This window comes from Cydia fagiglandana, chromosome 18 (genome assembly GCF_963556715.1).
Source record: "Cydia fagiglandana chromosome 18, ilCydFagi1.1, whole genome shotgun sequence".
Classification (NCBI taxonomy): Eukaryota; Metazoa; Arthropoda; class Insecta; order Lepidoptera; family Tortricidae; genus Cydia; species Cydia fagiglandana.
This window is the reverse complement of record NC_085949.1, coordinates 14,311,657-14,328,942: the sequence shown is the minus strand read 5'-3', so window position 1 is coordinate 14,328,942 and position 17,286 is coordinate 14,311,657. Positions and strand designations below refer to the sequence as shown.

General features: G+C 44.8%; 1 protein-coding gene across 1 annotated transcript in view; it reads right to left on the bottom strand.

Annotated features, from left to right (window-relative positions):
* The window catches only part of LOC134673624 (ubiquitin carboxyl-terminal hydrolase puf), a 76,658-nt gene that overhangs the window by 39,419 nt on the left and 19,953 nt on the right, over positions 1 to 17,286 (bottom strand). The window contains exons 22-37 of the mRNA XM_063531623.1: positions 17,091 to 17,277; positions 16,533 to 16,661; positions 15,587 to 15,766; positions 14,834 to 15,161; positions 14,619 to 14,743; positions 11,915 to 12,034; positions 11,254 to 11,376; positions 7,294 to 7,437; positions 6,676 to 6,787; positions 5,490 to 5,704; positions 4,940 to 5,108; positions 3,905 to 4,131; positions 3,114 to 3,317; positions 2,056 to 2,228; positions 1,203 to 1,369; positions 369 to 462 (exon numbers count right to left, since the gene is read on the bottom strand). Of these exons, the coding sequence (XP_063387693.1) occupies positions 369 to 462; positions 1,203 to 1,369; positions 2,056 to 2,228; positions 3,114 to 3,317; positions 3,905 to 4,131; positions 4,940 to 5,108; positions 5,490 to 5,704; positions 6,676 to 6,787; positions 7,294 to 7,437; positions 11,254 to 11,376; positions 11,915 to 12,034; positions 14,619 to 14,743; positions 14,834 to 15,161; positions 15,587 to 15,766; positions 16,533 to 16,661; positions 17,091 to 17,277 (2,697 nt within the window). The remainder of the gene's footprint in view (positions 1 to 368; positions 463 to 1,202; positions 1,370 to 2,055; positions 2,229 to 3,113; positions 3,318 to 3,904; positions 4,132 to 4,939; positions 5,109 to 5,489; positions 5,705 to 6,675; positions 6,788 to 7,293; positions 7,438 to 11,253; positions 11,377 to 11,914; positions 12,035 to 14,618; positions 14,744 to 14,833; positions 15,162 to 15,586; positions 15,767 to 16,532; positions 16,662 to 17,090; positions 17,278 to 17,286) is intronic.

The window sequence follows — 17,286 nt, the reverse complement described above, 5'->3', positions numbered from 1 at the left end:
AAAGAAAAAGTTCAACATTTCTCTATTCACCCCGCGATTTCTGTTGACCCCGTTTTACGGTATACTTGAAAGCTTTGTAAATTTCTAAAATAATTCCGAATTGGGACTGGGCTGGTCATGTCTGTCGTATGCCGAGTGAGCTATGGGCCAAGATTACCACAGAGTGGCAGCCCAGCTCAAAACGGGGATTTGGCAGACCACGTCGGCGATGGCGAGACGAGCTAGACTCCTTTTTAAAAGAATGGCCGAAGACTGCTCAAAACCGGGAAGAATGGAAAAAACGGGGGGAGGCCTTTGCCCAGCAGTGGGACGACACAACAGGCTCTCAATAATAATAATAATTCCGAGAAGCAATTATATTAACTTACTCGTGATGGTCTTCTGTTTCCAAGTTATCTTCAGGCTCTGTGCTAGGACTACTGTCACCTTCCTTTTTCATGTCCGCAGATTTCCTTTTCTCTTCTGAAAATGTAATAAGAACAAAGCTTAAAAACCGAACAAGTGCGAGTCGGACTCGCCCACCGAGGGTTCCGTACTTTTTTGTATTGTTTTTATAACGGCAACCGAAATACATAATCTGTGAAAAATTCAACTGTCTAGCTATCACGGCTCATGAGATACAGCCTGGTGACAGACGGACGGACTTATGCGGCTCATCATCATCAACCATGTCGGAATGCACGAAGGTTGATATTGGGTTGTAGCCGCGCGCGTCAGACTTTGGCGGTCAAAAGACACTCTAAAGATTGAAACTTGTTACACGATTCAGAACCCTGTATCCATGGAACAAGGTCGCAACTTGTCTATAGTTCGTTTTTTTTAGCATTAGAAATAAGGTAAACAATATTGACGTTTTAAAAATAAGTCACGGCAAATATGTAACAATTATGAATCTAATACGATCATTTATATTCTTTTGCTTTCATAAGTAATAGTTACTGATTATTAAAAAGCGTTTTTCAATTAACCGATTCGGTGCTGATGTCACGCCTGCCGTGTCATCAATTTTTTTACGTGTGGCGTATGACACGAGAGTGTCATCATATTCTATGGCGCATGGCATGGCTGCCGTGTCATGAAGTGATTGTTCCGCGCCACAGCCAAACGTTTTCGAAAATGGAACACGCAACGAATCGGTTAAAAGACATGTCAAGATCGCTTACCTTCTTTCTAATGCTAAAAAAACGAACTATAAGTCTTACCTTGGTACTGTGCCGGCATGAGATGCTTCTCGACGTATCCGGACATGTCCAGCCGCATGGGGAAGGAGAAGTGAGTGTTGACCTTCTCCTTGAGCATGGTCAACATGTTGAACGTGTACCGCATCGTGTTGAAGCAGAGGATGCGGGGGAGTTTTTTGAAGCAGGCCCTGTAACAAGTGACACAATGTTAGAGATCCTTAACTCTTTACGCCGTCTTCTTCTTCTTCGTTACACTCTTGACAGAGTCGTGGCCATTATGTAGGCTTTTGAGCGACTTGTTTAACGACACGTCGCTATTCCTCCCGTAGAGCTGCTTTCCGTGAGCATTCGCTTACTGTGGCCGACACACTGGCTTCGATTTGGTCGGTCCATCTCATTGGCGATTTTCCTCTAGCCCTGTCACCTCTTTACGCCGTACTTGACGGTAATTAACCAAGGTTCCGACGGTCCATTTGGCGGCAAAACAACTAGACAATCGAAAACTAGCAAGGTCTCTTTCGAAAACTGGCGACATAAAGATTGTAGCGGAAAGGCAGCCTAAATAAAATAATTTATTTAGTCACATATATCATCGAATGACAAGGCATGTCCATGTTGTGCAAACTCTGAAAACAGCTCACCCCCAACGAGCTCTGCTTATAAGGCTAAAGACTGACCGTTTTTCAGCTCGCACTTTAGCCGCGCACTGCGAGCACGTGTAGCAGTTGTCTCCCTCTAGCGTGTCCTTGACCGTGACCTCGTCGAGGCTCTGGTGCAGGTTGCGCATGTCGGCTACTTGGCAACGCACTGTGTAGAACTCTTCTAGAGATACCTATACACAATCTAAGGTAAAAGTAATCGTCTAAAGACTGACCGTTTCTCAGCTCGCACTTTAGCCGCGCACTGCGAGCACGTGTAGCAGTTGTCTCCCTCTAGCGTGTCCTTGACCGTGACTTCGTCGAGGCTCTGGTGCAGGTTGCGCATGTCGGCTACTTGGCAACGCACTGTGTAGAACTCTTCTAGAGTCCGGGACACGTGGGGGCAGTCCTGCGAAAAATTAAGAAGTTTAAGGGTCGGTTGCACCAAACTGTTCGTATCGTTAAAGAGTTCGCTAAATTTTTGTGTATGGAAAGTTTCATAGTAAAGCGCCGGGGCGCGCCGGCTGACGTTGATCAGTCTGTCAAATGTGGTTGGTGCAACTGGCCCTAAATAAGAATAAAACACTTTGTAGTTTAGGAGCGTATAAGGATCAGACAAAAACTTATTAGGGTAATTCACCAGTAACTGGCCACCTGTTAGTAGCTGGCCACCCTAAACTAAAAATGAATTCTATTCACCTATAAACAGAATTCATAATAGTATAAGGTTTCAATAACTGGCCAGCCTTTAATAACTGGCCACCTTACACTAAAATGAATTCTGTTTATAGGTGAATAGAATTCATTTTTAGTTTAGGGTGGCCAGTTACTAACAGGTGGCTAGTTACTGCCGAATTACCCTAAATGGAAAACATTTCGTTTTACTAATGGTAAAAAAATCTACTTCTTTGTCGTACGATATTTTGAGTTATTACTTTTAAAATTCAGAAATACTTTATTGAAAACCGAAATTCTTTATATTTGAGCGAGGAAGCAGCCAGCTTTAAGATCGCAGGTGACGTCTGGTATCCTTTTGGATAATTACTTTAATAGCGAATTCTGAAACAACCAAAATAAAAGAACTATTTCTTACAAATATCACAATAACTCACCAATGAAACGACATTATTGCTCAGCACGCCGCAGAACAGCGTCTTCACCAGCCTCTTCAGCTCGGGCGTCATCTCCTCCAGCTTGGAGACGAGGTCGATGAAGAACTCCGCCATGTCCTTCTGTTCCCCGGTGTTCAGGGGCTGGTGGTCCATCTGGTACACCTTGCAGAACAATAACTCACCAATGAAACAACATTATTGCTCAGCACGCCGCAGAACAGCGTCTTCACCAGCCTCTTCAGCTCGGGCGTCATCTCCTCCAGCTTGGAGACGAGGTCGATGAAGAACTCCGCCATGTCCTTCTGTTCCCCGGTGTTCAGGGGCTGGTGGTCCATCTGGTACACCTTGCAGAAGCTGCGGGGGTTGTAGGCTTTTCGTTCACTTTCCTGATAAAGAAAACACAAAATCTCGTGAAGATAATGACGATCTGAGTATTAGAAATCAGGACACTGTCCCTACACTCCTGTGTACATATTTATCAATCGAATGATTATCATCATCTTCCTCGCGTGATCCCGGCTTTTTGCCACGGCTCGTAGGAGTCTGGGGTCCGCTTGGCAATTAATTCCAAGAATTGGCGTAGGCACTAGTTTTTACGAAAGCGACTGCCATCTGACCTTCCAACCCAGCGGGGAAACTAGGCCTTTTTGGGATTAGTCCGGTTTTCTCACGATGTTTTCCTGAATCGAAAATAGACTGGTATAATATCAAATTATATTTCGTACATAAGTTCCGAAAAACTCATTGGTACGACGTTTGAACCCGTGATCCCCGGATTGAAAGTCGCACGCTCTTACCGCTAGGCCACCAGCGCTTCTAACCATCGGATGATTATTATTGATAATATTTATTGTAAAAATTCTTTTCAGGTTTAAGCAGTGTCCTTTTGTGTCGTAAGAATTGAGATGCGTAGAAAATGCTTCATCACAAAATACCAGGATAATTTAGGATTGGTCAATCAATTGCTAATTACCATAAGGTAAGCGAACATCCTCTGCATCTCGTGCAGCGTGGCGCCGTGCCGGCTGTGCGCGGGATCGGCGCGCAGCACGGCGGCCCTCGCCTGCGGCATCATGTACAGGTGCTGCATGCACGACGCCATGTAGCACGTGGCCCCGAGGTTCGTGAGCCCGACGTAGCCGCATTCCGAGCGGGACTCTTCCGCCGGCCAGTAGTCCCAGGGATACGAGGATTGTGGACCTGAAAAATGATCTTAAATATAACAACATGTATGTGGGGAAACTCCCTCATATCGAGCTTTGTGTCAATGAAGTCTTATGAAACGAGGTACTTAAATAATTTAAACTAACTATTAGCTATTTTGACCGAAACGACCTGACCACCACCACCAAACCAGGTTTAGACCAAGTTTTGACCAGGGATCGTTGGTGCGACATGGTGGAGGCTGATCTGCGCGAACTTCCAGTCAACAATTGGTCAACAGGTACAGGTATCAACATATTCGAATGGCGATGTGCCGATTGCCAATTCTGCAACAAGCTTTCTACTTGCACAAGTTTCTACAAATTTCCGGCACTAAAAGGATAAAAAATGCATTAGAGCAGGGTGCTCCAAACTACGACCCGCGGTCTGAATTAGAGTTTTGAGCCCTTGCTTGCGAGAGCCGAAGGCGTGGCCCTGGTCCTCGTGACAAAAAGTTTAGAGATCACTACTTATACAGATAAATGTTTTGTGTAAGGGTGGTATTCCATCTGTCGAACGTCATTACGTCTCACTCTCTCATTAAGCAAAATGTGGAACAAAATACCACCCTAAGCAGGCATGGGTCACTCCGCGATTTCGTCGCTTTGCTACAGGTAGCTAAAAGTACATCCGAATGGACCCCAATTTTGGGGAAAGCCATAAGCCGCGCGTGGCGCTGTCGCCACCTAGCGGCCATATCTGTGCTGATCGTAACAGACGCGTTTTGTTAGAGAGTGAGTCTTCTGTACCTAGTACTATTATTTATTCTGTGCCCTAAGCTAAGCTTGTATAAGATGTAACTCACCAGGTTTATGATGCTCCATCAACTTGTTATGCAGCACCATGTAGTTGTCGGGCGCGCCGCGCACCAGCTCCACCAGGAGATCATAGGCCGCGGAGCGCGACTTTTGAGACTTGCACTTCGGCAGGTTGCGGTGCTCCGGATTGGGCACGTCGAACAGAAACGAGAACACCTGCAGACACAATTTTGTGTTAATTGCGATGTTTAATTCAACCTAAAGAATAGAATAGAATAGAATAGAATGTTTTTATTCGTGACAAAACTTAATAGATAAAACAACAGGTAATACTACCACGGTCACGAAATGGTCCCGACTCAGCAGGTGCTAGCCTAAAGTAATAATAACTTAAAATTTAATCCATCCTATATTGGTGACAGTTATTTTATCACGCGGATAAAGCCATCCACAATACGCCTGCAAGAACGACCTGAAGTGAGGACATTGATCGCTCTCCCGTAATTGACCATAAAAACCGTCGACTGCGAGCGCGGCTCGATTCTTTTCTCATATCATTTGACATGTTAAAAAGAATGTCTAATAGTAAGCTCTTACCATTTCTAACGTCCTAGTACCCTGCTCGGAAGTCTTGAATCTCAACGGATGCTTGAGCAAATGTGTTAGTAGACTGAGTTGTCCATAGAGACCGTCGTCGGGCGTACAAGGCTCTGTCCTCTTCTCTATGATTTCCCGTTTCTCGAGGGACGAGCGGATTTGTTCGCACAACTCGTTCAAGTCCGGCGCGCCGCTGTCTTCGGATGTCGCGCCTTCTGCAATTAAATTTTTAGGATTTATTTTTTTACTTAAAAATAATTTATTTACATACAATATATATATACAGTGGTACTACTAAACGAAATTAATAACTAGCTTAAATCTAAAATAGGCCCCTGAGGCATTGTACCAACTATGCTGGCGGCATTTCCCCACTCTATCGCAATGCTGATACGTTGTGCGAGGTAGCCGCCAGCTCTTCGGTCAACAGTTACGTCAACCAGACGCTTCGCGATTTCTGTGAACAGCTTATGCGCGCTGGGACCCCATGGACATAGAGTTTCAACTCCATAAGTTCAATTGTTAGGATTAATTTTTTAAATTAAAATAAGTATAAGAACACTTAGGTTAACCCTTTTCCAGGCATAGTGCACCTAACGACCACATGCCAATAGAATTTCAACTTTAGGAGTCCAATATAAGGTTCATATTCGATTTGACTTTCGCGAAAAGTGACTTTTCATTAAATTAATCATTAAAGCTGCATTAATTTTATTATATTTGTTTTTTTTGAAAACCTTGTATTTTGGTGCGGCCTGGAAAAGGGTTAAGGCATACCTACAATACATTTAGCAGTGGACGAGAGTAGGCTGATGATGATGATGATGTTGATGATAATACCTTTTAGGCATTACAAAATCAACTAGCCGCTATTCATAAACGCGCTACAGGCCTCAATTAGCTAATAATCGTTTGTCTTTATCCGTCATTTAGACTTATGTATTTGTAAGAAAGGGAAAAAACAAAATTCAACTAAATCAGGCCCGTAAATATTTATGTAGAAGTGGGTAAGAAGATAGCTAAGAAAAAGTACAGCTTGGCAAAAACGAGTAGAAATTAAAAGGTGGCAACACTGTAGTGTCGTCCCGTTTTCTTATATGTATTGGTTTGAAAGGGACAACACTACAGTGTTGCCACTTTTTAATTTCTACTCTTTTTTGCCAAGCTGTACAGTAAGTATACAAACCTTTGAAAAAGTCCTCAGGAAGCCCGTCAATCAACCTGCACACCAGCCAGAAGTAGTCCCGACACGCGGGCCCATACGGCTCCTTGCCTTCTTCTGTGTGATGATGAACCACCTACGAAAAGTAACAACATGATTGTAGAATAATAAGCGGTCGGCAACAAGCGGCCCGCAGGCCGCATGCGGCCCGCCGACCTCTCACTTGCGGCCCGCGAGCCCCCCTGGCTATTTTGTATGTAATATTGTCAAACAACAATGTCTGATATCAAAATGGGATCAAAATGATAGTCAAGGGCATACATTGAATCCTGAGCGTAATGAGGGATGCAAGTGTTAAAGCCCAAGACGAAATAATTTTGATACCGTGTGACACATACTGCTTTTGATATCAACTATAAGGAAATTGTTATGTTCCAAAATACATATGTAAGTATTATTTCACCAAAAAAAATAGATAAAAACATAGTTCCAAACCAACATAGAGAAAAAAAATAGTGTCCTAGAACAGAAAAGTATAACTCTGATCCCTCTTAGCAGGGAAGAAAAGTGCCACTTTGATCCCTCCTAGCGGGGATGAAAGAGCCCTTTTTCGAATAGGTGATGTGAAAAAATGATAGTTACGTCGACATGTTGTTGCTGATGCTGGTGGCGCATGTCGGCGGCGCGGGGCAGATGCTCGAGCAGCAGCTGCAGTAGCGGCGCCAGCACCGCCACCTCCCCGCGCGAGCACAGCCGGTAGAGGGCGCCGCCGGCTTCGCGGCGAACCTGCACGCGATATTGAACCATTAAGCAGTGGGAATAAAGTTGATATCAAATCGATTTAAGGGCCGCCATACACGGACTGCATTAAGCAGTCAGTGCCAACAGCTTCAAGCGGTCGCCGTTGGGTGATCTGCAGTTTCAATACAAAATAGTCATTCGCAATACACGAACCGCTCAAGCAGTTGCAACTGCTTCGGGCGGTTGGCTGCGCAGTGAAATTTCATCATGCGGTCAAGCTGCAAAAGCAGTCCGTGTATGTTGATCACTGGGTTACTGCTCGAGCAGTCCGTGTATGGCGGCTCTAAGTTTTATTTAAAAAAAATATGGTTGTCTGTAAAATCGGTTTACGGACGATAATTTTGCGTGATAACGTTATAAGAAAACATTGCCATTACATTACGTAACGTTATCATGGAGATCCGTCCACAACATTACCACGGAGATCTGTCCACAACGTTACACTTTTTCGTGCATGCTACCAGTGTTCATCAATTTATAAGACGTTATCACGTCAAAAGTAAATTGTAGACGGCATTTTATAACGCGATGTCTGAAATTAGCTTAACCCTTATCAGCTAAAGTCCGAACCTAGTACGTCGCCATGGCCTTTAAGACCTTTCGTTAACGTTCATAATCATCACGTCAGTGGTTTTGGGTTGATCTTTCGAAGCATAAGAGGATAATTTTGGCTGTCGTTCATCTCCCCGCTTATGCTCACTTAGCAACAGTATCCAGGCAAGCCTGCACCTAACCAAATCTCTTCTTCTTAGGGCCACTTGCACTTGCGCCGTTCAACTAACCCTGGTTAACCGGTTAAACCTGTAGTTACCTTGGTTACCAGTACAATTTGACACTGGGTTAACGGTTAACCCCGGTTTAGTGGTATGGTGCAAGCGGCCCTTAGTCGTTATACTCTTTGCAGTGTCGTGGTCGACTGCTGACATCAGGCACAGATGTTGCTTGCCGTACGATTTCACGCCATTTTCCGCCGTTGGATGTCATTCTGGCAAATGCGTTCAGGGGTCTTTCCATGGCAGATTTAATTTGATCAGTCCATCGCATAGGTCGACCGAGGTATCGAGGGGCGGATGTGGTGGACGCTGATCTCCGCGAGCTACGGGTCGAGAACTGGCGAGAAACGGCACAGGACCGGGATCAGTGGCGAGCAGCAGCAGAGCGTGTTGGAGGCCAGGGGCGTAGCTAGAGGATATGGCGCCCGGGGCAGACACCAAATTTGCGCCCCCTCCCCCCCCCCCCAAACGAAATGAACGTAAGGTGGCCACTGACAAGCCTTCCAACAGTCCAAATAGCGTGGCTGCAATCCAAAATCGGTCCGTGAATGTCAAAAACGTACAATGTTTAATATTAGGATGCCGTCCATTTGGATGAATCCATTGTAACGGCATCCATTTGGAAGGCTCGTCAGTGGCCTGCTTAACGAAAGGAAAGGGTTATTTTTTGCTTTAATAAGTATACTTTTAATGTAGACAAATACAGTGTTAGGTACCTATGTTTTTTTAGTACATCGGTGGCCAACAAGCTTACGACCCACCTGATGGTAAGCGGTCACCGCATCCTATGGACGTCTACACTCCAGGGGTGTTACATGCGCGTTGCCGACCGTTTTAAAACTTATAAACTTCTTTTTTGGAGATCTCTATTCATAGGTACAGCGTGGCTTTGGACTGATTTGAAGGACCCAAGGTGGCATCCAGGTGCTCCTGTCCAAAGGTGACAGCAGTACTCAATATATGGGATCAGTCTACCCCAGAGTAAAGTATGGCGGTGGCCTCCCTTTATTGAGCACACAGAGTTTTTTTTTGATACGAGCGCACGTCACTGATGGAGATGTCAACACCGATCGAGGCTCCCAATTAGGGTTTGCACGACGGATCTGAAATGTATGAGAAGATTCGTGGATCCGGATCCAGATCCGGATAATTTCATACATTTCGGATCCGGATTGCAAACCTCACTCCCAATACTCCCTGACATGGGAAGGGTTGTGCCTTGAAAAATGAGGTTTTCTTAGCGGTAAACGCGCAAATTTGAGTCATGGTAGAATTGAATCGGATTAAATTGTCCTGATCCCACACCGAAACTCTGGATAGAATGCCTCGATACCTGACACAGTTATTTCTACTATTATTTTATGGGGTCACTTCCCCATCGCTATTTCAGTTCAGTCCAGTTCAGTTATCAGTGCAAATACCACGAACAATTATTAGAAGGCAGAAAAGCAAAGCAAAGCTTCACTCCAGAATTTCTTAACAAAAGTTTTAAGTCTCGAAAACTACGAAAAATCGGCTAACATCTGGTACATGGGGTATATTCTGATAACCCACGAAAGGATTCTAAAAAAAAATTATGGGCGTCAAGGTTTGGACCAGCCTGTAGGTTATACAGGATGGCTAAAAAATAACTGCATTTTCGTTGCCAGGCAGGTTTTTGGATTATACTGAGCAACTTTTACTATTAGTCCAACCCCTAAGTCGCGAAAAAAAATTGGCTGTTTCCTACATTTTGGCTGGTCCATTTTCTATGGGAGGGTAAACTTTTTTTTCGCGATTTCGGGGTTAGTCCCGTAGTAAAAGTTGCTCAGTCCCAAAACCCAAAACCTCCCTGGCAACGGGAATTTAGTTATTTTTTAGCCATCCTTGTATAGTACTGTCGTCCGCATATCGATGAATGTCGTCGATAGACAACATGTCACAGATATGCAGCAGCTATTGAAGCAGCCGGCCTAGCCGAGGTTACAATCGCTATCGCTTAGACAACGAAAAGCATTATGTCTCTCTATCACTCTTCCTTATTAGTGTGACAGTGACAGTTGCGTTTCGATCGCTACAGAGCGTAAGCGATTGGCATCTTGGCTACGCGGCCAGGTTCCGTCTACTACGGCTCATATGCGCCTGCCGGACAAAGGGCTAGCGATCCATTTGCATAGGTAGTCTCTTGGAGAGTCCATAAGATGGTAACTTCGACCGGAGACCCCTAACGGAAAAGACGCGCTAACACGGGACACAACTCTGAAGCACTCGGCCCGCTCGCCTTATAAAACGAAAGCATAGCAACTCCCGCCTTGATGGAAGTTTCTTGCATAGAGTATTCGCTGATGGTGGGCGGTAGGGCGCTACCGTCGTCTGTCAAGGTCGAGTTCGAGGCAAAAAGAGTAAGAGTAAAAGATCGGCTTTCTCTTTTGCGCTGTGGGCCAGAATACCATCCGCATTTCACACTTCACAGTGGTGGTAAATATGACTGACAAAAGTTTCCCTGCTGCCTTTTAGCAAGGCGGAGAGGTACAGGTCTTTTGCTCATTTTGGCGCCCCCCCTTGGACGGCGCCCGGGGCACGTGCCCCCTCCAACCCCCCCCTAGTTACGCCTCTGTTGGAGGCCAAGACACACTTTGGGTCGCTGCGCCAGAGGAGTAAGTAAGTAAGTCCATCGCATAGGTGGCCTTTTACGCGGTCTTGTTGCGTTTGCTCTACCCTGCACCACTAGACGCTCTATGGTCGTTGTTTCGTCTCCACCACACCTACTTTGTGATAGTCTGAGACAATATGTTGTACGTTAATTTACGGCTAACGCAACGGCGGTTGGAAGGGGTAGACCTCGGCGGACTTTCTCTGATCAGATCGGGGAAATCCTGAAGAAAGGCCAGGTCAAGAGCACCCTAAACCGGCGAGCGTGTATGAGGAATGTTATGAATGTGAAGGAAGCGAAAGTGGTATGTCAGGATCGTAGCAAGTGGAAATCCGTGGTCTCTGCCTCCGGAAAATAGGCGTGATTATATGTATGTAATTTGCGGCTATAGCTTACGGCTGGGTCGGCGTCGTCGAGCAGCAGGCGCGGCGCGGCGCGGCGCAGCGACCAGGCCAGCGACACCGCGTCGCCGCCGCCGCGCGCCCACCACACGCACATACGCATCGCGTGTTGTACAACCTGGGATAAATTAAACGTCATAAATATTATTAATAAGAGCGGTATGGAAGAAAAAGACATGCTGCGCCGACCCCAAATGAATGGGATAAGGGCAAGCGAATGATGAAATATTATTAATAACGTCATATATATTAAAACTAGAAACACGCTCTCTCTCCTGACCGATTTCGGCCACAGCAACTGTGTGCAGCAATTTTTAACTCGTGTTATTAGAGAGCTGATTCACTCTCCCGTGCGCCCTTAGGTGGCTCGCGTGCCCTATCTTCTTGCTAAATACTCTAGCGCATTTTGGGCACGTCAGCACACCACCTATATAGTTGTAGGAAATTGAGGTTGGTGGCCGAGCCTTAAGCTCATCTCGTTTTTAACACAGAAACATAAATGAAGTTTATAAACGTATATTTATGAACGTAATCAACATACTGCAAATTATTTTTATTATTTCTTGAATCCACAGACAGCCGTATACTCCACTTCAGTAGTATAAACGCCGCACCTTTTGTTCAAGCGACTAACTTAATTCTAAAGTGAAAATTACCTGCGCTCGACCCCAGAACCCCGTTTTGTACGTGGTTGGTTCTTTTGACGTCGCCGCTTCGCACAGTATTGAAATCAGTCTTTCTGTTGTCTCCTCCACGCTCATTAATGATAATAATGACTGAAACATACATCATTGTTATTCTACAATTTAATACATAAGCGATAGTAAATATGAATAAAAAGTTTATGGCAAATATTTCATTTTTGGTACAAGCTTTTATCACTGACTGTACTTTGCTTACGACGGACAACTAATTCTCATCGAGACAATTCTAAAAACCCGTAACACAATTAGGTTGCGTTGTTTCATCACAGAGTTCCTATGGCCACCTCCTGTCTCCATCATCAGATCAGCTCGATGGTACCATAACACAGACAGACAGACAGACAACGGTCAGGTGAAAGTAAATAAAAGCTTGTAATAAGAAGCAGAAACATTCAATATTAGTTGGGTAAATGATTTAGATTGTCAAATGCAACTAAGTTTAGTAACCCTTTTCCAGACAGTACGATTTATCGACCCCATACGCGCCTATAGAATTTCAACTTTATTATTCGGATTTAAGGTTCAAATTAGATTGCACTTTGGGGAAATACAACTTGTCTTTGAATTAATCATCAAAGCTGGATTAATATGCTGGACGAATTTTTTTTTTAATTTTTTGGTAATACCTAGTGATTGCAATCCGGATTATTCGAAGTTCAAAAATCCGGATTTCGGAGCGTTTAAAAATCCGTTTTAAAATCCGGATTTTGAAAAGAAAAAACCGGTTTTTCGGATTTTTTCCCACCAGTACTAATTTGCTCAAAATTAATGCTAATGCGAAATAAAAAGCGGTGCACATGAAGCGGTAACGCGGGAGAGCTATTGCCAGCCGGGCATTGCGCGTCGCGCACTCGTTCGCACCTGTATGCTTGCCCCGCGTCCGCCGCCCCTGCCGCCCGCTACCCGCCAAGTCACTGTCATCTGCACCATGGCCGCGACATCGACTCCGACTTCTCCTCTTTTCTCGGTGGCTTCCACGAGTGCAATGACAACTGTTAATGGTAAACTACAGAAACAAAACCAACGAGAGCTAAGTTTTAAAGAGCAATTAAATCAGCAGCTGTCTTTGCTCGACCAAAATAATACAGGAGTTGCCCAGATTGCCTCACCAGATGCCCCGGATTAGCTACTCTAATCCACATAGAGCACGAAGGCGATTCCATTGCAAAGAGGCGTAAGGCAGGGAGACGTTATCTCTCCGAAACTGTTTACTGCCGTAATGGAAGACGCCTTCAAGCTCCTGGAATGGCAAGGACTTGGCATCAACATCAACGGCGAATACATCACTCACGTTCGGTTTGCCGACGATATAGTAGTCATGGCAAAGTCGATGGAGGAACTCAGCATGATGCTCGATGACCTCAACCGAGTTTCACAACGGGTGGGCTTGAAAATGAACATGGACAAGACGAAACTTATGTCAAATGCCAATGTTATGCCCATCCCACTTTCTGTTGGGAACTCGGTACTCGAAGTTGTTGACTCGTACATCTACCTAGGACAAGTAGTCCAATTAGGTAGGTCCAACTTCGAGAAGGAGGTCAACCGCCGAATCCAATTCGGTTGGGCAGCGTTCGGGAAACTACGCAATGTCTTTTCGTCCGACATGCCTCAGTGCCTCAAGAGGAAAGTCTTTAATCAATGTGTGTTACCAGTGATGACTTACGGCTCCGAAACGTGGTCTTTCACTATCAGCCTCATCTCAAAATTCAAAGTCGCTCAACGAGCTATGGAGAGGGCTATGCTCGGAGTTTCTCTGCGTGATGGAATCAGAAATGAGGAGATCCGTAGACGAACTAAAGTCACCGACATAGCCTACCGGACAAGCTAAAGTGGCAATGGGCAGGCCACATTGCGCGCAGAGAAGATGGCCGATGGGGTCGAAAAGTGCTCGAGTGGAGACCACGGACGGACTAGCAAGCGGAGCGTAGGACGTCCACCCACAAGATGGACGGACGACCTTGTTAAGGCCGCCGGAAGACGCTGGATGCGGGTCGCTTACAACCGGTACGAATGGAGGTCCAAGGGCCTATGTTCAACAGTGGACGTCTTATGGTTGAGATGATGATGATGAATCCACATAGAAATGGCCGTCCACAAGGGCGGAGGAAAAATCGGTAGCATTTTATCCTCCGTATACAACCAGCTATTATCAATACCACCAACAAGTGTGGAATCGGAAAGAGAATTTCGGCAGCAGGAGTGTTCTGTAACCGTATGAGGACGAGGTTAAGTGACGAATCTCTTGATGCGATGATGTTTCTTTATTGGCGTAGCAGTGTACGCATTCTGTTTTTGTTATTTTTAATAAAAACAACTTAATTTGATTGTTTGTTTCACTTTGCTTTTATGCCAAATATTCCTTTCTTAAAATCCGGATTGAATCCGAACTTCGGATTTCGGTCAAACCAAAATCCGAAAATCCGGATTTGAAAAAATGTCACGGATTTGCAATCGCTAGTAATACCTTATAGATGGATAAGGCCTGGAAAAGGGTTAAAGCCTAGAAGAATCTCTTGCGCTATTAGGCTGCGCTACAATCGAGAGAAAAATCGATACTACAATGTATCAATGTATGTGAAAGAATAACAAACTTATTTACACAGATTCACCTGCTAGGCTAATTATTCTAAGAAATGAAATACAAAAATCATACCGGATGCAACTTAGGTGTCTGCGATGGATCCGAAGAAGGCAGCGTTCCAATCCGACATAGCAACTGCAACAACAACGCCAGGCAATCCTGCCTCCATTCGCTGTCATCACTCCTTTGTAACACACCTAAAAACATGTCACACATCAATCAAAATTGAACTTAAACCACCTAAGATTAAGGTACAGAATTGTTTGAAACTGACAAGCACGACTCACCCGACATCATAATGTCATATAACAACCTCAGCCCGCCTTTCTTAATGAACAAATCATTCCAATTTTCTACGTTAACTTTTTCTTCTTCAGTCTTCTCGCTTCCAGAAGGTTCTTTCGTAGGCGGACCATTATTATTAGAACTCAGCTTATCAATAATGTGTAGAGAGTACATGAGCTTCTGTGGACTGTTCGGGTCAAGCAATTCTGGTAGTTTGCTTTCTATTGGGTTCTGGAAGGCTTCTAGCAGAGTCGGGTTAAGTGGTACCGCTTGGAGTATGTCCCAGACCCGCCGGGACAAGAGTTGAGCTTTCGTGTGCGCTACTGAATCCTAACAAGAAATGGTAGATGGATTAGTATGCAAACGAGTTGATCACAGACGCTTACTAGAATGCTATAAACTTCCCTCTTTTAGAATGTAAAAAGAGTGAAGTTTATAAGTATATATTTATACTCGTAAGACCCAACATAGAAAGTTTTCCAATTTTGATTTGAACCTTGTTCTATAAGTAAATTGGAACCAATATCGTTTGTTTTAAAATGCAATGAAACAATAGAAAAGCTACTTTATCTGTTTCATGGAAGGGTCAAATAAGATTGCAACGAATATGTACATTTTAATGTACGTTTAGACTCACGAGATTAACCAGGCGTAAATACAAATGATTTGACAATTAATACAATTACATAGTAGACCATATGTCGTTGGAATAATGTTCAAAATAAATCTGTTTCTAAACTTGTCTATGTACTAACCCCGCTAGCGCCCGGCTCTCGCATGCGTCCCAGCGCCTGCATCAGCGTGAAGAGATGGTTGAAGTAGGCGGGGTCCAGTAGTAGCAGAGTGGGTAGACGAGTGCGCGCCGGCGCGGGCTGCGCTGACGGCCACTCAGCCCAGGCGGAGCGTGCGCCCACGCCCACTGACACGAACACCAGCTGGAAAAAGATTACTCGCTCATTAGGGCTGATTTAGACGGCGTGCGAACTCGCATGCGATTTTAGTTAGGCCTGCTGTCCACGGAAGCGTAGCTGCATAGACGCGAATTCGTCATTGTACGCTAGATGTACAAAACCGCACAATTCTGTCCACGGAGCGGCTGACGCGACGTTGCCGCTCCGTGGACAGAGTTGTGCGGTTTTGTATGTAGGCTGCAAGCAAGCGTACACCAAGCGTACAATGACGAATACGCGTCTATGCAGCTACGCTTCCGTGGACAGTAGGGCTTACATTGCGTACTGTTGGTTACGTCCAATTCAACCGACCGATCAAAGCCCGCAATGTAATGAAACTCGCGTACGAGTTCTCGCATCGTCTAAATGAGCCCTAAGGCGTATGGAAATCTGGCAAGCTAGGCGCCATTTGTACTCGTAGTGCAGTGTGCGTGCGGTTCGCAAATGGACCTTTGGAAGACTCTTTCTAATCAAAGGAATTGGAAAGAGACCTCGGCTAATATTATTAGTAACAAGTTAATATGCAATCGGCTCCTGATCTGGACGTGTCTATATTCGTATACAGTGGATGAATGCTGTCAATACAGAAAATAGAAGCAGCATTGGTTAATATTTTGTGGATACCACATAATAGAAAAAGACACAGACGAACAAACTTAAACGGGTAGGTTGAACGGAAAAACTTGGTGCCGTCCGTCGCCAGCGTCGTTACACCCTCCTCGCCTTGTATCTAAACATAATGGTAACTGACCTGGTTGTCCTTAAACCCCATGTCGTAAAGCGTCCTCTCGTCGTAGTCTATCGTCAGCTCCTGCCCCTGTGTGATCATACGGAGCGGGCCGTCCGTCGCCAGCGCCGTTACACCCTCCTCGCCTTGTATCTAAATAATAAAAATAGCGCTTGTAGCAAATTCAAAGTAAAAGTTTTCAATAATAGACTCAACATATAACACGGACGCAGAGTAGTAGCAACCCTAGACGACACTTCCTGTATAACCGCGTATTGAAACTTGAAAGTGTGGAAAGTGTGGCGGAATCCGTAATCAGTGCAAATTAAATAAATAAATGATTTTATTTTATTTCATATTTTTCATAATTGTGTATTTTTAGTTTTAAGATATATTTTATAAAAATATGTATGGTAGTTTTAAGGTATTTAATTATGCAATAGTTGCCTGAAAATAAAGATTATCATTTCATTTCATTTTAGATATGGACAAAACACAAATACAGGATTAAAATGTATACGTATCAGCAATAAGCTGCCTGTGCATTAATATATAACACATGTTTATCTGTGGTAGAGTTACCTGTCGCTCCCACCAGCAGTGAACGTGGGCACGTAGATGTGCGACAAGGTCGGAGTGGTGTAAGCTCAGCGACGCACGAGGCCCGGCGCCGGCCGGTTGTAAAGTAAGCCGGACCGTGCCGGCTCCGCCCGTGCCTTCCCAGGCTCCGGACTCCGCTAGCGCCCAGCGGCGGAGGTGATATGCATATCTAGGGCAA